This window comes from Hippocampus bargibanti, linkage group LG12 (genome assembly GCF_051943395.1).
Source record: "Hippocampus bargibanti isolate YZ-2025 linkage group LG12, ASM5194339v1, whole genome shotgun sequence".
NCBI lineage: Eukaryota > Metazoa > Chordata > Actinopteri > Syngnathiformes > Syngnathidae > Hippocampus > Hippocampus bargibanti.
The window spans coordinates 3,506,493-3,528,186 of NC_142745.1; the positions used below are offsets into that span (position 1 = coordinate 3,506,493).

Genomic DNA, 21,694 nt, shown 5'->3' on the forward strand with positions numbered 1-21,694 from the left:
TCTGTATTTGGAGAGTGTAAAGACAACATCTGCTTGGAGACATTTCTGAGCCCGCGATGAGAAGAAAGGAGCATCAGTGCAGAGCGCCGATGCGTGTTTGGAAATGCCGCTGCTTGGAATTGAAGCGGATTTACGTGAGACAAGAGATGTGAGACACCCTCTTTTCGTCAATGGATGATGCGACAGCTTCGTGTTTGCTCTCAGCATTTGGCTTGAAGCAGACGGGCACATTTCACCATGACGCCCCTGATCCACTGGTGAAAATGAGGCTTTGATTCTCTCCTCTTTCATCTCGAACTGCTTCAACAAAGAGGGTGCAGAAAGTACTTAAGATTGAATGATTGTCTGTGTTCTTTGTGTTGTCACATTATTAGTTATTTCGATTTTTTTGTTGTTTTGACTTTAAGATGGCATGGCGATAGCGGCTGCCTTTACAGCAGCGCCTGTGTTTTGTTTTTCTTCCTTTCCTTTCCTCTTACTTTCATCACTTTGGTGCTGTGAAACGTAAATTTCTCCACTGCGAGACTAATAAAGGCTAATCCAATTTGCACTTTTGGAACGCCAGTCTTGAGATCTTGGCATGATACATGTAATCGTCAAAAGTAAATTGTGATCGTTTTTTTGGGGGGGTCTTGGTTATCGCCGTGTTCTGTTCAACACATTCTACAGAACAATTGTCATATTTTGGGGAAATGTTATTGTCAAAACTATTCACCCAGGTAATGCTCTGCGCTGTTACAGTTCTATCCCCTGCGCTTTGTGTGTCCAAAATGAAAACTTCCTGCTATTGTCTGTCAGACACAAACTCAATCTGTTATGCTGTGCAACACACGCAAATGCACAGACAGACAGACCTGGCGCAGGGGCGGCACTAACAAGTTACGGGAGCGTGATACGTCAGAGCAACCACGGCGTCTGTGAAACCCCGCAAAAAAAAGTGAGCTGGAGGGAGTGATTAGACGAGAGAGGGTGAAAGTAGAGAGACGAGCTGGTCGCGCTCGTAACAAGGCGATAGCGAGAGAGACATTTGGAGTTGTGTCAAGCGGTTGTGTCAGGGCGCTTCAGCACCACTCCCCTGTCAGAGCAGGATCTGCTTTCTCAGACAGCTTCTCACACTGCTGCCACTCATTAACTTGACTGGAGGAACCTCAAAGCTGGTAGGAAATTTTATACACAATGTATTTGGTTTTTTTTTCCCAATAAATATGAGTGTAATAGAAAGTACGAATCTATGGCCAGTATATTGCCAATAGCATTTGTATACATCTTAAATCTGATCAGTCGCTTTTTTTTAAACTGATGTGAAAATGTTAGAGAACTTTTTAATTGGTGAAAATGCACTTCTGAAAACTCACGTTTGTGTGTCTTAAAAGAAGGGGAAACATTGCAGTCCGAAAAATAAATATTTTGTGCATTGGTCGCATTTGTTTAGTTTTGCAAGTGTTGTCCCTTAAAACGGGGAAGGGGAGAAAATTGGAAACAGACTCCGCAACCCCAGAGTGTGTCCATTTAAATCTTGGTGAAAAAAATGTGAAACTGAACATTAATGCGATGCAGTGCTGCATCAGACGGACATACAAGGATCATAACATGACACGGGGGCTGGATAGTTAAAGTCCGGGAAGCAGCTGGGAGTGCGGAAGTCGTTGTCCCAACACCAGATATCGCTTCTTTTAAGCGAGTAGTATTCAAAACAGGGTTAAGTTATCACACATTGTTTTTCCAGACAATGATATATATCTTTTATGGAATCCCTCCTCAAGCCTTATAAATCACACTTCCGCCATATTAATAACACAATTCCAGTGGAAATCTTACAAATGATTAAAACAGCTAAGAATATTATATCATGCCTCTCAAATGTAGAATCTCTCTCTCTCTCTCTCTCTCTCTCTCTCTCTCTCTCTCTCTCTCTCTCTCTCTCTCTCTCTCTCTCTCTCTCTCTCTCTCTCTCTCTCTCTCTCTCTCTCTCTATCTATCTATCTATCTATCTATCTATCTCTCTCTCTCTCTCTCTATCTCTCTATCTCTCTCTCTCTCTCTCTCTCTCTCTCTCTCTCTCTCTCTCTCTCTCTCTATATATATATATATATATATATATATATATTACTACGAAAATAAAAGAAATATATATTACTATGTATATATTTATTATCATATTGGTATATACGGTGTTATTATATATTATATTATATTATATTATATTATATTATATTATATTATATTATATTATATTATATTATATAGATATAAATAGATTAGATATAGAATAATATATAATAATATAATAATAATAATAATAATAATAATAATAATAATAATAATACATTTATTTTCTAAGCGCCTTTCAAAACTCTCAAGGACACTTTACAGTCACAAGATTTTTTGTGTGTGCGGGTGAGCAGCGGCAGCCATGACATTGACTTCACATTCACGGTGTGATAGAGAATAAGAAGCACGGTGCAAAGGTACTGGTATGATATTAACCTACCACGCATATTTTTGGAAAGTGTGCGAAATCCAAACACCCAGAGAAAACCCACGCAGTGGTAGGGAGAACATGAAAACCCCACACCGGAAGAACGGAGCCATTCCACTGTGAAGCAAACCATTATGCAGACATGCTAACCAGTGCCGTCATTGAATGTATTTAATTTTATTTGGTTTGTAAAGGTCAAGAGGGCAGCAGGTTAGTTAAGAGGCCAGTGAAGTGGGAGTGGTTTTTAAGAGCATACTCTCTGACTCATCCGGGAACGCGAGCGGTAGTGGCGAGGAAGTGTGTTGCAATTTTTACGTTGTATACTTTTAGTACAAGCGTTGTGTATGGAATGACATTGTTACAATCTCCTCTGTTGATGGTGGACTGAGTGTCTGGTGTATGACCTCTAAGTACTTATCCGTCTGGAGAAAGTCCCTCAGAGTAGCATTTGGACTCCTGATGTCACATGACCCCTGTCAAGCAATTAAGAGTCAAGTCACTCGTGACGTTCTTTATTGGAGTACCACCCCCTAGTGGAAAATAAGTTCTTTTGCAGGAATCTGATCTTTGGAGGTGGCTGCCAAGGGAGGCCTAATTGCAGCGAGAAACACTGTCAGAAGGATTTTGTCATGGTGGAAGCCATTGAACTAAATATTTGTGGATTTTTTTTTCTGTCCAGTGAAATGAAACGTGCATCTATGATAAATGTCAAAGATATCATTATACATTTTTCATCATTTTTTTCTGTGCTTATGCAATCATTCGAGCCTCAAGGTGGACAATAATAAGACAGTACAATTCTGTACATAGGTGATATTCCTGCCATCAAATTTTTGCTGAGTAAGTCGATTCTCTTCCCACATTCAAATCCCATCTCAAAACCCACCTACAGTGGGACCTTGGCTTACGAACTTAATTGGTTCCCAGACAGTGTGTAAGGTGAAAAGTGCGTATCCCAAAAATTAATTTCCCATAAGAAACCATTAAAATGAGACTAATCCGTTCCCAGGTCCCCATAAAACATAATTTTCTACTTTCTAATTTTCTAAGCCTTAAAACTTCACAAAATATACCTTATTTAATGTATAATAAATGTGCTATAGTATTAGTTAGGAGAACGGGCTCGTTCGCGAACGACACATCACTCATTGTGGCAGCTCCGTGTGTATCCCGAAAAATAGTTTGTATGCCAAGGTAAATTTTTCATAAATGTAGCGTTCGTAAACCGAAAAGTTCGTAAGCCAAGGGGTTCGTAACCGAAGTTTCACTATATTTAAAATTGCATTTTCTGTGTCGCTTGATCTCTTGTTTCGATTTATGTTTGTATTTTATTGTATGTATGCTTGTCTGTGACTGTAAAGTGTCCTTGAGAGCTTTGAAAGACGCTTGAAATAAAATGTATTATTATTATTATTAAGTTGGACTTTTGAGTGATTTCGAGCTCGCAATGCAAAGAAGTGCATGTGTTCACGCTCAAAGACACTTTCCACCCTCACAGACAGTTTCCAGAGAAACAAATCGAGCAGCGAGCGCTATCTCTCCCCCTCTGTGGCTTGACTTTGTTTCACCGTTGGGACTGGAAAGTCTTTCGAGGGCACCCCCGCCACCCCGTGGAGCCTTTACGACCTTCGTGCGTCAACATTACGATGCAATGGCCAACCCCGCTTTGCTTCCTCCGCAAAACTGGCAAGCTAAAAGAGATTTTTCCATCGCCGCTGTGCGAAATGAAGACTTTGATAAGCAAGTCACGTGATGACGCAGGCGGCCAAGAAGGCATACACCTTATGTTTATTTTGAGAGTGTAATTTATGTTGGCACGCTTAATTGTTCCGTGTTTTACTGTCATCGTCTAAGCCCGGCACTTTTTTTAGCATGCTCTCTGGCAATCTGCCCTCTCAGCGCTGCTCCCTCCATCAACGTATTGCTTGACTGCATTCCTCCCATTCCGACTGGCTTCCCGTGACTCGAAGAGGAGTAAGGCCGACTGGCCGCAAAACTCCACCTTGAAGTCCTACCCACATATTCCATGTGCTCCGTTCTCAGTCTTTTCCGTTTCAAACCCAGTTCAGAGAGTTATTTTATTTTGGAATTCATGAGGGGCAGTCCATTGATACAATTAGGACAGGAACCCTTAGTTTGACCCACATTCTCATCAAAAATGAATGTGAATCTGTTCTCATAACAGAATCAGAATCAGAATCGTCTTTATTGCCGAGTATGTAGAACATACAAGGAATTTGTTTCCGCTAGAACACGCTGCACTAGTATCATCATCAAAAAATTGCAAAGTGCCCTTTTACTCTTACAAAATGACAGGGCGAAAGGTGGCCCGAAGCTTTTAGCACAGCTTTGTCCTCAATGCATTTAATTATTTTAATTTCACTTTTAGAGGAAGCCTCACTCAATGTTTACGCACACTTTCGGGGGACGAAATTAGTCAGACATTCATTTGTCTTACTGCCTCAGCAATATTGTCGATTTAAAGTGCTACATCCACGGAAAGGAATTTAATGTTCAGAGAAAACAACATTTTCTTAACACTTTACTCTGAATGATGCTTTTCATACATGTTTGGGATAGTTCCCTTTTAATTTTCACGTAACACAACAGCTAGCAAACCCAGTGGACGGAAAAGGATAATACTCAGTGTCAAACGTTTATCATTCAATTTGGAGGATGTGCCATGAAATTCAATTTACTCAATCAGACAGTACCGCCAGTTATTCGGGCCACGGTGGGCTGGAAGTAAGTGCTGTTGAGACAATGACGTTTTCTCACTCGAGCTACCATTTTCCACTTAATCAACCGAGCCGCACGATGGTTAATCTTATGATATTCGGGGTAAGCCAGGGGTCAAATGAAATAAAACACTAGCTGGGTTCATTGTTTGTTCTGACGAAAGGTGGAGATGGACACATGACATTTGCATACCTGTCGACGTTGTCTAATAGCTGCCCTTATAAATGATTACAATACCCGTATAAAAGTTATAGTACGCCGTGCATTAATTTAAATGATAAAAAAAAAAAAAACGCGAACACAGGGAAATGCAGACAGTTTACCATGCATGTGCACGTTATTATTTTTATCAACCCGATTGTATGCAGCGATAAAAATATATATAGTCATACCTCAGTTTGCGAACTTAATTGGTTCCCAGAAAGTGTGTGTAAGGCAAACAGTTCGTCTTACAAACCTGTATTTGTATAAATAGTAGCAATCTGCGGCAGCATTGTCGTTGGCGACCAGCAGTTGAGACCAACTGGATTTGAGCCAAAATGGTCTTTGTAAACAGTTCACAATTTTTTTTCTGTATAAAAGGTTGTAGTACGCCGTACATCATTTGAAATGATAAAAAAAGCATATAAAATAAGGGGAAAACAGGTATGGATTTGACAGCATGCGAGAGATGCCCCTCTGTTATACTTACGAACCCGCTGAGCATTGTCTGTCGTAGTACCAAGTATGACCTACCAGGGGGGGCTGTAGTGCCAAAGGACATATGGGGAAATACAAAGAAGAATTAAAGATTAACACTGGTAGCAGTCATAAAAAGAAGTGTTATCTTATCTCGGAACCAGATTGAATTGGCAAACTCTCCTCCTTGTTATTGTTACAAGGGTCAAAGATTTGGGAGTGATTTTATACAAACACACCACACACCGGCCCAATTTAAACTATGAATCCTCCCTCCCCCTTTCTTAAACAAATAAACGCTTTACCTAAAATAGAAAGAAAAAAAACGGTCCAACAGCAGGTGGGACCGAGCCCTGCCTCAAACAAATGACGAATATCTGCGGAAATCATCCAAATAAAATATACAATGTCTTCCTTCAAATGTGTGTTTTGTATTACTGCCGATGAGTAACCAAATGCCACCGTTTGAGAAATGCTTTCATTACACGCTAACTGCACAATTCGTAAAGTACGTGTTGGGCCAATGACATCATATTTTTTTATTTTATTGTGGGGGGGAGCATCATAACCTGCCAAGTAGGTGTGCACTCATTTAATTGTTTCGAAAGGAATTTCTAATCCGTCGACAGCCTATTTTTGGCCACGCCAAATATTCTTAACAGCTGTCACCGGACAACAACACAAAGTTCATCCATTGTGTCGAGACTGTACACGATCCGTTCCAAGAGTGAAAAAAACGAAGCCACGCCATTCGAGCATCCCTCAAAGTCTCACTTAAGCAGATGAAGCCCTCCCACTCGTGTCACACTCAAGGTGAGACTTAGTGAGTGCGGTGAGGAAATGAGGAACACTTTTCAGTCACTTGAGAACACGTTTCGAACAACAACTCAGTGCCTCCGAGTTCGCTTGCCAAGGCCGAATGAGAGCAGAGCAGCAACCGTCACGAGCGGCAAGATTTCGCCGCTCCATGTGAGATCCCGGTTGGACTAACCTGTTAAGTCAGTAGTTTAACAACGGCCAATATGTTTCGCCACGAGGATGTTTCATTTGTGTGACACGATACTCTTACCTTAAAATTAACCGATCGCTCTGATCGTGAAAAAAAACGAATGAAAATGCATGGACTATTTTGAACTTCGCCTTCACCAGGTAGGCAATGTTACCTGACATTTAAGCTACCATGGAAATGGTTTACAAAGGCAACGAATCCAACATAAATCATGTCCTGCTTTTAATATTGCTGTGCACAACAACATAACTCGAGTGGGGACGTTGTTATTCGTTATCCTCAGTGAAAATGTTGACATTTCACTACATATGTCTTCAGGATTATTTTCAATTTACAATACATGCTAACATGGTCCCTGCAAGCCACATAATGAAAACAAACATATACATATTTTTTTTACATGCTGCAACTAGTTATTGATATTCAGTGGCTATTATTCTTCTAGGGGTGGCTGTAATGGGGTGACCAAGGCTATCTTTAGGGGTCCGCAAACCAAAAACTTGAAAGCACATTATCAGTTAGGGATCCGCATCCATCTATCCATCTGTTTTCCAGTCCGCGTATCCTCACAAGAGTTGCAGGAAAGGGGAGAGGGACGGGGGGACTAAAAGATGAAAATCTCTAAAAATCAATTTTCTGGCCTGGCACTTGGGATGTACCATATTTCTCTGAAGCCAACACACAGCCGCACCCATCCCCTCCTCTAGCTTCACCACTGTTGCTGTTGTTGTTTTTACCTGTTGAACGAAACACGTTCCAATTATAGTTATAATGACCATGGACATAAAGTGCAGACTTTAAGCATTCATTTGAGATCACTCTCACCACTTCCAAACTGGATGAAGGAGATGCAGGTTTTAGCCCATTAAAACGTACGTTAAAAGAGACCAAAAGTAAATTGGGCAATTGATTCAAAGGTAATTTCATGGACAGGTTTGGTTAATTCTTGGGGTTACGTCGTTACCAATTAAGCGTATGAAATGCCTGGAGTTGATATGAGGTGTGTTGCTTTCATCTGAAAGGTTTTGTTGCAAAGACATCTGGTCAAAGAAGCTTTCCGTGCAGGGAAAACATGCCATCCCTGAGTTGAAGAAATAGAAAAAAAATGTCAAAGGGTTTTACATTTTAGCGTAAAATGCAAAATTTGATTTCTCATCAAATATTAGTGACTTGAATTGTATACTGTGACAAATAGTACAGGTCCGCATTTTAAATTAAGGTGTATTTATCTGCGAGAAATGGTAAATAATTTACTTTTAAAAAGGTGTTCTTCGGATACTGTAAGGAGAGCAGGAAGGAACGAAACAAGAAAATCACAGGTCTGCGGTGGAGGAAGAGAAGGAAGGGAGGAAAAAAAACAGTTTTAAGGCTGAAAGGAAGGATGTAAGGGTGCATGAATAAATAACAGATGTGACGTTAGAAAGGAAGGTAGAAATGCAGCTTTTAGCAAAGGAAGGAAAGATGCAAAATAAAAACCTGCTCCGACTGGTGGAAGAAAAAAGAGGGTTGAAGGATGTCAAAAAGGAAGAGAGGAGATACTGGTGGGGGTGGCAGGTGTATGTGAATAAAGAGGATCAAAGGAAGTAGGAACCAAGGAAGAAAGGAAAGCAGAAAAGCATTTCATTCAAAGAAGGAAGAAGGAAGGAAAGAAAGAAAGAAAGAAAGAAAGAAAGAAAGAAAGAAAGAAAAGCGTTGTGTGTGTGTGTGTGTGTGTGTGTGTGTGTGTGTGTGTGTGTGTGTGTGTGTGTGTGTGTGTGTGTGTGTGTGTGTGTGTGTGTGTGTGCGCGTGTGTGTGTGTGTGTATGCGTGTGTGACTACAAGGAAGGAAGGAAAGGGAATGTTGGAAGGAAGGAAGGAAGAAATAATGGAAGGAAGGAAGGAACGAAGGAACCAAGGAAGGAAGGAGGGAAGCAATCAAGAAAGGAAGAATGGAAGGAAGGAACAAAACAAGGAAGGTAGGAAGCAAGGAAGGAATGAATGATGGAAGGAAGAAGGGAAGCAATCAAGGAAATAATGAAGGAAGCAAGGAACAAAGGAAAGAAGGAAGGAGGAAGGGACGCAAGCATGGAAGGAACAAAGGAAGCAAGGAAGGAATGAACAATAGAAGAAAGGAAGAAAGGAGGTAAGCACCCAAGGAAGGAAAGAAGCAAGGAAGGAACAAATGAATGATGGAAGAAAGGAAGGAAGGAAGCAAGGAAAGAAGCAAGGAAGGAACAAAGGAAGGAAGGAAGGAAGCAAGGCTATATTTACATCTGTTTGATATTCCCAGTGACTAAAATGTGAACGCTCCCGGAGACAAAAATCCCAAATACCATACATGTGACTTATTTTTTGTTTTTCCCTTCGCTGGCTGGACTAATTTCGACCCACAATAAAAAAAAAAAAAACAGAAACTTTTCTGCTAGGCAACAGATGTTTTACTTGCGTGATGTCACAACTTTAGAGCAGCTGTGTTGAATCTGTTTACATTCACAAGACAAAAAGCGGCACACCCCTCCAAGTGCCTCCAAAATGAAAATCTGCAAATGTATACAGTCGCCATTCATGCAGAAATATGCAGCCGCTAAGCAACACTTGGTGGAATATTGCCATTTTGTGTGTGTGTGTGTGTGTGTGTGTGTGTGTGTGTGTGTGTGTGTGTGTGTGTGTGTGTGTGAAAGGCTGGTAACAAATAATACGGAGAAAAGGTTTCTTCAGCCGTCATCTGTACTTCTTTGACGGTGTCGGACGTTTCGCTTCTTATCCAAGAAACTTCGTCAGCAAACTAAAGTTTTACTGGTAGTATCGGCCCTATATCGGCCCTATATGTATATCCCTACTGTCCAGACATGGCGGTGCCGGACTCTGCTATGATAGCCCCCTGCTCTCAGGTTGGGGGGGGAGAGCAGAGGACTACTCCCTGCAGCTGTTCCACTGATAGTTCCTGTCGTTCTGACTAACGACTGGCCTGATTGCCCCATTTCGATCGATACTAATGAATTCATTTTTATCCCACCAAAGGATGAGTCAGATCTCTTAATTTAGTGGTGACAAAAAGAGATTGGGCTATCAAGGTTTATCAGAAGTAGTTAGAAAGGCCGAAAATGAAGATTGTGTTCATCTTGCTGATTTTGAATGTGAAGGTAACCATGTTCTGGTCACCTGCTCCCAATATAGTGACTCAATTACGAAAGGCTTGACCGTAAAGTGAAGCCACCTGTAAACCTGAGATGGTCATTGCAAAGTATCCATACACCGTGTATGTTTTATCGCAACCTTTTGCGAGAAAAGAACATTTTTCAAGTGTCCAGTGTTTGCCAACGTGATCCGTCGCGGGGTGTTACGCACAATAAGCACAGTGTTTTGGACAAGCCACAGCCGTAGATCACATTTCCTGTTCCTGATTTAAGATTTTGGCTCATATGACTGTGATACGCACGTCGATACACAGAAATAGGACGACTTGTGTATTGTGTGTTTGGAAACAAGATGGGAAGAATCAGCAGTCGCGACACAAGTCAAACAAAAACAAAAAAAATAACTAGTGATAAATGTCAGAATAGTGGCAGAAACAGACCTCGTGTGAAAAACCATCCAGGTGAAAAACCTTTTCATCTCAATGCCAAACATCTGCAAATTCAGGAGTTCATTCACACAACAAATAATCGCAAAATAAACCTGTTGAGTGCTAAACATTTCAATAGTCAGACTGGTTTGCCACCGTTTGCGCTTCGACGAATGCTCTCGTGTAAACAAATGGCATTTCAGATGTTCCCGATTCAAAACAATCTTTCGGGAAGCAGCCCATCCACTCAAGATGACCTTTGTAGCAATACGCTTGGAACAAACAGCAGTCTGTCTATGCGAGAAATCATTTTGAAGTCCCACTAAAGAGCATGCTAGCTTGTGACATTGCATCACGCCAGAGCTCGTTAGAAGTGATCTGACAGTGCTTTTACCTTGCTTAGCCCGCACAGCCTCGGGGACGAAATATCAAGAAACTTGTGACTCATGTTAGTGAAAGAATGTGGCAGGGAAAGTGCATACGGCACACAGCATAGGAGCTTATATGAAACTTTGTTGTTTGAAATGTTCAAACAAATTATTTCCTAATGGAAATAATTGTGAGAGAAATAATCCACCGCGGCTATACTTGAAAATGTAAATGATTTACAATGGTGGTTATTTTAAAGCAACATTTTATCGTAAATGAAACAAAAAAATGTAAAAGACTCTTTTTTTTTTTGTCTGAACAAATTTATCTAAATCAAACTTAACTCATTTACTGCCAGACAATGTGCAAAAATGTGTCCACTCCAGTGCCAGGGTTTTTGTCATTGTGACTCAAATTGCAGGACCCACAGAAAATTGAGTTTTATGACTATATAAACATTCAATCCAGCGTAAGAAACCTTAGACTTTCTTCTATCAACAGAAAAATGAGTTAATTCCTAAGTTATACAGGCCTGGAGTTATCTGAGCTTGAAATGGGGGGGGGGGTTGTACAAAATACAATAAAATACATATTGATTTATATCGCGTTTAAACAGCTGTTGACGCTGTAACAAAGTGCTAACAAGGCCAATGCTACCCCCTCGTGGAAGGGAAAAACATTGCCAGAGGTCTGACCAGCGCTTTATCTGCAGCCCCGCAAGAAAAAAAAAAACAAAATCCGAATAAACTCGTTAACAAATAAGTTAACGAGCACTTTGTTAAGTTAATCGAACCGTCGCACGGATCAGAAATACTATGATATTAATTGACTGCGTGATTGTTGTTTCTTTAGCCATGGCACGGTGGACAACGGGTTAGCACTGACGCCTTACTAAGCAGTCGTGGTTTGAAATCAGGGCTTTGGCCTTCCTGTCTGGACTTTGTTTCAGTAGGGGATTTTCTCCAGTTATTTCAGTTTCTTCCCATGCTCCCAAAACATGTATGGAATGTTAATTGAAGACTCTAAAATTGTGCGTAGGTGTGTATGGTTGTTTGTCTACATGTTTGTGTGCCCAGCGAATGACTGGTGACCAGTTCAGGGTGTACTGCATCTCTCGCCTAAAGTCATCTGGGATTAGCACCCTGGCCACTTGAGTACAAAATGAGCGTCACACAGTGTTGTTTCTTTGGTTGCCCATAATACAAGGTGTGGTATGTCCATAACACTTGAATTTGAACTTCTGCTTTCGCACAAAATTTGGAACGACGATCTTGGAAAAGGAGAAGTACACACAACCGTGTATTCCAACAGTTTTGTAAACAATACAAAGCGTGAATTGGTTGAATTGGTCGTTTGTGCGCATTACTGTTGGGCTGATTTTATTCCGAACTGCTTGGGCAACCGAAAACAAACACATGCTAGTGGACGGTTGCATGATCTTTTAATGCACTTGATGTTCATCAAAACAAGGAATGCACTGTGCGCCGCTATTAATATGTGAGCATACGCTTGCATGATTGCACAATGTAACATGTGCACAACAACAGGTGAGGCTAAAAATAAGCCACGGTGGCCGTATGGGCTGAAAGAAGCACTTAGTAATATAGGAGTTCCTTCAAAAGAAACAAATGGCTTCTATTAAAAGCCCTATTTAATACACTGCCAAACACCGTTGGTGACGCGTCCGGACGCGCACCTTCAACTGTTGCCCACTCCGATCCAACATATGCAAACACAAAGACCTGCTGTATACACTCAAAAGAGGCAACTGCAAGCTAATAATATCTTGGCAGGCATAAAGTGGACACACACACAAGAACCCACGCGTATGGATGCACACATTTGGTGATTGAGACTCCAGCTGCTCGGAAGCAGAGGGACAAAATGTCCCCAGCAGCTGTGCATTCTTCTCAATGTAAAAATGAGGAGGGGTGGGAATTGAGGATAGGTGCTAAGTAGCAGGAAATGCTAAAAGTGGGCATAATGGTGACGTCAGTACGCGGTGACAAGCTAATAAGATGCCTTAATCGTTAGGACATATGCTGATTATAATGACTGGAATTGTGGGTTTGTGGAAATGTTATGATGGTTTGCTCGTTTTCGTACCTCTCATGATTTTGAGTGATCTCTTTGAATGAATCTCATCTGAAGTAGGTTGCAGATTTCCATCCAATCATGTTGATATTTTCAATATTACAATAGCTGAATATGCATAATTTCTGTTTTTATACACGGCCAAAAAGCAAAGCACAGCAGGGATTTAATTGACATAGGCATTTGATGGCTAGCCGTTAGCACCTGTTATGAGTTGCTAGCGACAGTATGTGTGAGTCGCCAAAAAAAAAAAAAAAAAAAACAACAACAACGGAGAGACGTTGTTGACTACATTTGAAAAGGATGCATTTATTGCACTTGTTCACTTTGCTCATTATATTCAACTCAGGATGCTTATTTTCGCTCTATCTAATATATCCTCTCAATATTCATCTTCTACGCATACGGACTTCCACATTTTGGACAGCCCTAACTCCAACTGCAAATGACTGATGAATTTTCAGTCTGAGGGCGCCCTGAGACACTTTCATTGGTTCACCACTGTGACGTGTTCAGTATTTTCATTGGTCCAATGCAACCTTGGTGAAATAAATAACAATGACTATGGAACTTTAAGCTCATCTGTAAAAAGTCATAAATAAAGTGCATCACATTCAAGGCCGCGTGGTTTAAAGCGCGGGAACAAGTACAGGAAGTCTCAGCTGTTTATGGAAGGACAGATTTTGCCGCCATCTTTAATGTAACTGTGTTGGGCCTAAATCTAAAGCATTATACATTGATGAAAAGGTTTCGTCAGCCGTCATCTGTACTTCTTTGAAGGTGTCGGACGTTTTGTTTCTCATCTGAAAAACCATAAAGGTGTGCTGGTAGCTCTGGCCCTAAGGTGGCAGTGCCAGACCTCTGCTTTGATAAATCCCTGCTCTAAGGTTGGGGGAGCAGTGGACTACTCACTGAAGCTAATCTGATTACTTCTTTTGTCTGTCCGATTATTGTGTATGACTGGCCCTGATTGCCCCATTCGCCCTGGTATCGCCTCATCAGCATGACTAAGCCTATGTGGTAATGATCTAAAAAGTCTTTTGTAATCACGATGAAGGGTTTTGCTGCGAAACCCCTCACTAAATCGCCATGATGATTTGAGGTTTAATTTAGATTGCGCTTACAACAGACTTCTTAGAACTTTTCATCGATGGACCACTCCTGTACTCATCGTCCATTGTAAATTATTTACAGATTTTGACAAGAATTGTTTTGGTGGGAAAATCACATCGGCAGTTATGATACCAGACACTTGTAATTGGAACTTTTATCACTTCTTGAATATAAAGGTAGGGTCACTTGAAAAAAAATCTAATTTAGGAAAAGAGATCCCACCCCAAAAAAAAAAGTAATTGGGCTTTATATATGTATTTTTTTTCTTGCTATCAAATTTTTGAGCAGTTTGGACTTCAATGACACATCAATAAAAGTTGTGAGTACAAATGCGTTTCACTTTCAACTTATCACATATGTTTTGATTGAAGTCAATACTGGAGCATAGACTCATCTTCTATTTTCATATTTTTATATCTGACTCCAGAGGAGTAATGGCAAGGGGGTCATGAACCTCTCTGCACGACACCTCATCATTATCACTCATATATTCTCACAGCACCGTTGCTAATTGGAGCAGGTCAAAGCCTCAAAGTATGATGCAGTGCTTACTGTATGTACGCAAATAGCAACTCTCACTTAGTCTAAAGCGTAACTGGCTGACTGAACTCTGTCCAATGACAAAGCGGGATCCGTTTCAACCCGACAATAAACAAAAGCCATACTTTTAGGCCGCAGCGTGGATATAAATACACCTGACAGACATCTGTACTCTTAAGAGGTAGCAAGGTGCCAGTAAAAATATTCAACTAAAATAGCAGCTTCTGCTTTGCCTAAATGAACCATGAGGATGTGATGGTGAAGACTAACTTTAGATGCAGGAAGTGCACAAGAGTGTGTGTGTGTGTGTGCGTGTGTGTGTGTGTGTGTGTGTGTGTGCTCACATTGCGTGCAGAGGCCCACAAAAAAAAAAGAGGATGGATGGTTGTGAAACAAAATATGCCATTACAGAAACCAGAAGTTTGTCTACCGTTTATTTTTAGCAGCACAATGCTCAAAATGACATGAGAGAAGGGAAACTACTCATAAAGATCATTTCGAGATACTGTACAATTCTGGTTATTCATAAAACACATCAAGATTTTATCATGGGAAAAAAAATCTGTTCAATTTTTATTATTTTAACTGGACTTCGCACTGTTTTGAAGACGTACTGCACACCAAAAATGATCGATTTTGGGTAGATGGAAGGGATACGAAAATCCTGAGAGCTCCACCGATACACTGTTTTGTTGAATTAACATGTTGACTGCCAATCAAAAGTGGATTATGTCAGTGTATCTAATGTAATGTCCTGTAACTGTTTATTTACCATTACCAAGACTTACAAATGTGAATGTTTATTTTAAATAGTTTTGGTGACGGGCTACCGTGTATGGTTCTTCCGCATGCTACGAAAGCAGGCTACAGGTTAAAATCATTCATCATCCTGTTATACAATAAATCCGACCCCAAAAATGCAGGCAGGAGGGAGGAGCAGGGTGTTTTTGACAAATTGTATTAAATAAAGTCAGCAGGAATAAAATCTCAAACGACAAAGTCATCAGATCAGAAAGGTCCAAAGTAGCAAACAAAACCATTAGTAAAACATAAGATGAAAGAAACCTAATAGGGTGATTAAATGATTAAAACGACCAACACCTGTGCAGCTGCAGGCGGGACCCTACAGTGACGTTGGTCGCTAACTTAAATGACAAAATCATCTGTCTTTGTAACCTACAAGACCTCCATCTCCTTTGACATTACAAGACATCAAAGAGGGGTCAATAAAAAGGGCTTTGGCAACAGGCAAACTGCCCACTAAAAAGCCCAAATTGAGATATGAACCCATATTCTTTTGATTTTGAGGCAGCTGTACTATCCAAGTGTTCTTTTTATGATTGATTAAATTCCTCAGTTTCAAATAATGCATGGAAATCCCTCATAATTTTTCCCTAATGTGAACGCTGTACAAAGGACGTCTACGACGACGGTGAAACCGCTATGCTTACATGCATATAATCATTGAACCCCCCCCGCCCCCAACCTCCTGCATTATTCCGCTGTATGCGAGCAGCGTGGGAGACACTTTTACAAATCTGAAACACCCTCACAGAGATGATTACTTCACTGTGAGTCAGTCGGACTGTTGGGAACTGGGCCCAAAAATGGAGCTCTTTGTGACTGAGTTTGCCTCAGTTCCCTTTAGTGGGTGCCATGCGCCAGGCTGGTGTTCAGTCCAGGGCGGTGTTACACCTCAGGAAATACGATGCTTAAAGGACAACCGACGTCTCCGGACAAGTTGTATCCATAATTTGTAAAATGGCTTCAAATGACTTCTACTGAGCGTATTTGACAAAGATTCCACCGAATATAGCTATATTTTACCTTTTAAGAATTGCGCTGAATATTCCGGAAGTCTTGTTTTTGAGTTGGTGACGAGTCCTGACGTCACGTCACGTCACGTCACGGAAGGAACGCCCCTCACTGAGAAAGGACACCTTCGCCTTTGTATCTATCTGTTTACCTTTCGGACACTGACGTTTGGCCACATGAGTGCTGAACTTTGCATTTATTTATTTATTTATAATTTTTTTGTTTGTTGTTGTTTTTTCATTTGTTTGTTTATTTAATCCACTGAGGCATTTATTTATCCATTTATTTATCCATTTATTTGTTTATTATTTATTTATTTGTTTATCTCATTCACTGCCTTTCCCAAATTTATTCGGGAATTGAAAATATAACGTGGAGCGCCATTCCTGATTTTTTTTCGGGTTTTGGTTTTTCTTGCAGGGGGCGGCCAATAAAGCGCTGGTCAGACCTCTGGCAATGTTTTTCCCTCCCAGGAGGGGGCAGTAATTTCCTTTTGTACAGTCGCCTCCATTACAAGGTCAGGTAACTCCAGATCCTTATAACTTAGGAATTAACTCTTTTTTTTTCTGATGAAAGAAAAGAGTCTAAGGTTTCCTACGCTGCATTGAATGTTTATGTAGCTCTAAAACTGAATATTGTGCAATTTGAGTGAAAATGACAAAAACCCTGGCGCTGTAGTGGACGCATGTCTGACAGTGAATGAGTTAATATTTGATTTGATTGTTTAATTTTTTTGTCTTTTGTTGTTGTTTTAATTTGCCTTGTGAAGGGAAACCTAAATAATGCACTCAACCCGATTGTCCTTTTCACAGCTAATTGTAATGTTGAAGTCGATTTTCTTTGTTCTTTTTTTTTTAACCATATGTCTTATGTAATCCGTTGACAAATCACCCATTAATTAAAAAAAATGTCTTCCTCTTTCTGTTCCCCTCCATAGTGGATGCCATCAAGAAAGGTCTTTCCTTACCCAAAAGTGGGCAGCAGTTCATGGACTTAAGTGTCTCCCACAGGCTGGTTCATCCAGGCCGAGATTCGGCTATGCTGGCCCCCCACCGTCCCTTATTCCCGGGACCTTTTACCTCTCAGCCCTGCTCTCATTTTCCTTACCAACAGTTGCAGGTACGTCCAAGCATGACATTGAGTTCTTGCAGATGTAGATGCAGCCGCCTCATCACTGTTTTAAAGCATCAATTTTTTTTCCCATCGGTGCCATAGTGCGAATTTTTGATTCCATCATCATTTTCTTCTTTCAGTATAACACTGAGCAAAGGCAAAGGGAGATGGAGGCTGAGAAGCAAGAAGAGCTACGGCAGCTAATACGAAAGAGCAAAAATGAACAAAGTGAGTGGACAAGATGGCGTTGGGTTCTGTTCTTAGTTGATGGGTCCCATCGTCTTTATCTGAGTCCCCGCACGTATGTTTCAATAAAAAGGGGATTTCCAGATGTCCTGCAACCAGTTTGCGCTCAGATTCCAAGGAAATTGCATTAATGCAAAAAAAAAAAAAATTGTTTCAAGAAGCACCTCAAACTTCACCCGACTTAGGAAACGGAAAGTGGCCTCGGGGACAACTTTTGATGCTTCTATTCGTCAACCATCCTACTTGCCTCCTTGCATCCTTTTGTAAAAGACGCCGTTAACCTCAAAAAGTCTTTCTTTTATGGGTGACCAGTCCGTTTGTCCATCCTGACTTTAGAGCAATTCACTGTTTGAATTGGATGAATGGACAAGCCTCGTTGATTTCATTTGCTATTAGCTATCTATTCGCTATCTATTAGCTATCTATTTGCTAGCTATTAGCTATCTATTCGCTAGTTATTCTCTAGCTATTAGCTATCTATTCGCTAGCTATTAGCTAGCTATTCGCTATCTAATAGCTATCTATTCGCCACCTAATATATATCTATTCGCTAGCTATTAGCTATCTATTCGCTAGCTATTAGCTAGCTATTCGCTATCTAATAGCTATCTATTCGTCACCTAATATATATCTATTCGCTAGCTATTAGCTATCTATTCGCTAGCTAGCTAGCTTGCTAGCTATTTCAGTTACTTCCAGGTTGAGTGAACGCTGGCGCACGTGGCTGCCGCTGCACCACACAAAAACTTATCCTGTTACTGTAAAGTGACCTTGAGAGTTTTGAAATGTGCTTATAAATCAAATGTATTATTATTATTATTATTATTATTATTATTATTATTATTACTTGCGGCATTGCCCAAGTCGTCCAAATTTGATTTTTTAACATTGGCCTGCAGGTGTCGGCGCATGAACACGCAGCGGCTCCCCTCTCCCGGCAAATTGGCGTTTTCATGTTTATTATGTTTGTTAAAGTCATTATAAGTGCCTTGCATGCTGGGTCCGAGAGGAAAGTAATTTCATATATATTAGCATATATTAGCATATTTGACAATAAAGCTGACTTTGACTTGACTTTGACAGGTGCAGTCGCCAGTCCGTTGGTGAGACAAAAACTCAGAGAGCACATCATTATGAAGAGCCAACCCACCCATGACAGGGTCACAACCAAACACAACAGTCCTAAATCAGGATACGGGTACTTAAAAAAAAGAAGAAAAAAAAAAACCCGAGTGTATATTTGCAAAAGAAAATGTGTCTACATTTTTTTTGCAAGGCACCCGCTTCCAGACGTGCCCCCAAAGTCTCAGCCGTCACCCGTTGACATCCAGCGGAAGGAACTGCGGAGAACAGGTGAGCTGTTCTGATCGTTTCCATTTTAACCGTCTTTGGATTGAATCAACCACAAAAAGAAAGAAAAAAAAGCAACCAGGAGCATACTGTCTTTTAGCGTAAAAGTGAGTTTTGAAACGTCAGGGCCTTCAGGGCCAGAAAGAGAATGCAAGAGTAGTAAAAGAAACAGTAACAGTGAGACACACAGAGCAAAACTGTTACATAACATTGACTTTGGTATGTGTAAAATGAACTGTGAGAGAGTACAGCAGGTTTCTCAAACCGTGACAATGACGGGTGGAGTGATTGGATCCTCTTGGACACGTCTGAAAAAATGCAGAATCGATGACTTGCTTGAGTGGGATTATTTACATGCTTTATTCGGGGCTTCCATTGTTTTTATTGTTGTTGTTTTTGTTTTATTTTTTTCTGAACCAGATACTGTTGTTTGTTTGATTTTCTTATTTTTTTTTTGAACCAGATATGTTTTTTTCTTTTTTTTTCTTTTTTTGTCTGAACCAGATACTAGTTGTTTGGTTTTTGTTTTTTCTTTATTTTTTCTGAACCAGATACTGTTTATTTTTTTCTGAACCAGATAATTTTTTGGGGTGTTTTTCCCCTTTTTTATCTGAACCAGATTTGTTTTCTATTTTTTTCTGAACCACATATTGGTTGTTTGGTTTTTGGTTTTCATTGTTTTTTTTTTCAACCAGATACTGTTTGTTTGGTTTTTGTTTATTCATTTGTTCTTTTCTTTTCAGATACTGTTTTTTTTTCTTTTTTTTTCCTTTTTTTTAACCAGATTTGGTTTTTCATTTGGTTTTTTTTCTGAACCATATACTGTTTGTTTGAATTTTGTTTTTTCATTATTTTTTTCTGAACCAGATACTGTTTATTTTTTTAACCAGATTCTGTTTGTTTGTTGTTGAATTGGATTGGATTATTTTGTTGTTGTTTTTTTCTTTTCTTCCTGAACCAGATACTGTTTGTTTTTTTCTGAACCAGATACTGTTTATTTGTTTTTTTTTTCGTGTTTTTTTCTTTTTTTCCTGAACCAAATACTGTACTGTTTGTTACTTTTTTCTGATACTGGCTTTTTAGTTGTTGTTTTGTTGTTTGTTTATTTCTTTGTTTTTTTTTTTGGGGGGGGGGGGGGGGGGGTAGTACCGGACGCTCAAACAAAACATTTTTATGTCGGATGTTGGTGGTGTCTCTTTCGCTGATGTTATAAATTGAACATTGAAGTTCATGACTTTGTGGTGGTCTCTTTCTTTCTGAGGCACTTTCATTTCTGGTTTCTTTAAGCTGCAAATGATGGGCTAAATATATACATATGCATCGATACGCATGTGATTGTTGTGTTGTGCGCGTGCTTCCTCCTTGCGTGTTTATTTTGGTTTTTGTGTATGCATGCAGTGTCTGAGCCGACATTGAAGTGGAAGTTAAAGAAGCTCATCAGCACAAGACCAAACCCGTTGCAGAGAAAGATCAGCGCCCCTCCTGCTGTCAAGCACAGGACAGAAACTCTCGGTAGGTGATTTGGATGGCGCCACCCAGTGCGGCTATTCTCGTGTGACCTTTTCATTTCTGTACTGCACTCAATTTCTGGATCTGGTTTGCTTTTCGTGGTGTCTTTTGTCCATTTGTCCATCCATTTTCTGGACTGGTGACCCTGTTCTGGGTCAGAGGAAGTTGGAGTCTGTTCCAGATGACTTTGAGTGAAAGATGCACGACACCCTGGATTGGTTGCCAATGTGTTCGGGGATATATATAGACAACCAACCAACCAACCACCCCCCTCTCATATTCACATCATCACCAATGGGCAACTGAACACACACTGCCTCAACCAACCTACCCTCAGTGACCCTGATGTATTTTGACAATACACGATTTGTTGCTTGAACACATTTTCAATGCCGATCTGGGTTGATTTACAAAAGATCGAACAAACACATGGATAATATGGGAAATCTGTCTTCCAGACTCTTCTCCAAGCAGTACTCCGGCATCCGATTGTAGCTCTCTCAACGACAGCCTCCTTTCAGACAACGGAACCCTCCCGCTCGCTCATGAGGTACCGACAAGTGGCCATCCGAAACATGAAATCGGACTTTGCGATCTGTTGTGTTTAGGTTGTCCACTGCAATCCTATGTGTTCAATAATGTAAGCTTCTGTCTCGGGTTCATTCATTTTCTTCAACGTGCACTTGCCATAAATAAACAGCAATAGCAAAATGCTTTGACAAGAATGTGTCAACATGACACAAAGCAGTCCGCGATGGTATTTCCTGTTGTTTGTTAGCCAGAGCAACAGTCAGAGTGTCCACCGGGTTCCACACTATTTACGGTCCCGTTTTATTGATCGTGAGTCATATAAATAGTTTCAGCGGTGCTGTGTGTGTTTGTAGCGTGACTATAACATGGCCTCAAATTACTATTATGATAACAAATTCGTTTTTGCTGATCATATGCACAGTCTTTTACACTCAATATGTTCATCTGATTTAGGCCCAAAAACTTTTGTTGAAGGATGGCCGATTGGCCAATTTCACCCTGCCCACCAATCCAACTGCCAGGCCCAACATCACTGCAGGACTTCCCGCACAGGTGAGTCAGTCTT

The 21,694-nt window shown here is 40.5% G+C and overlaps 1 protein-coding gene across 4 annotated transcripts in view; it reads left to right on the forward strand.

The window, feature by feature from the left end:
• The first annotated feature begins 853 nt into the window (after positions 1–853).
• The window catches only part of LOC148890006 (histone deacetylase 7-like), a 44,630-nt gene continuing 23,789 nt past the window's right edge, over positions 854–21,694 (forward strand). The window contains exons 1-9 of one of the 4 annotated variants that reach the window (XM_089010561.1): positions 854–1,157; positions 16,801–16,897; positions 17,318–17,499; positions 17,634–17,721; positions 18,823–18,937; positions 19,016–19,092; positions 20,488–20,601; positions 21,057–21,148; positions 21,583–21,681. In XM_089010561.1, the coding sequence (XP_088866687.1) occupies positions 17,368–17,499; positions 17,634–17,721; positions 18,823–18,937; positions 19,016–19,092; positions 20,488–20,601; positions 21,057–21,148; positions 21,583–21,681 (717 nt within the window). In that variant the 5' untranslated portion in view covers positions 854–1,157; positions 16,801–16,897; positions 17,318–17,367. Of the gene's footprint in view, positions 1,158–6,638; positions 7,046–16,800; positions 16,898–17,317; positions 17,500–17,633; positions 17,722–18,822; positions 18,938–19,015; positions 19,093–20,487; positions 20,602–21,056; positions 21,149–21,582; positions 21,682–21,694 lie in introns of those variants that run through there. The other 3 variants (XM_089010562.1, XM_089010563.1, XM_089010564.1) reach the window with 3 other exon arrangements.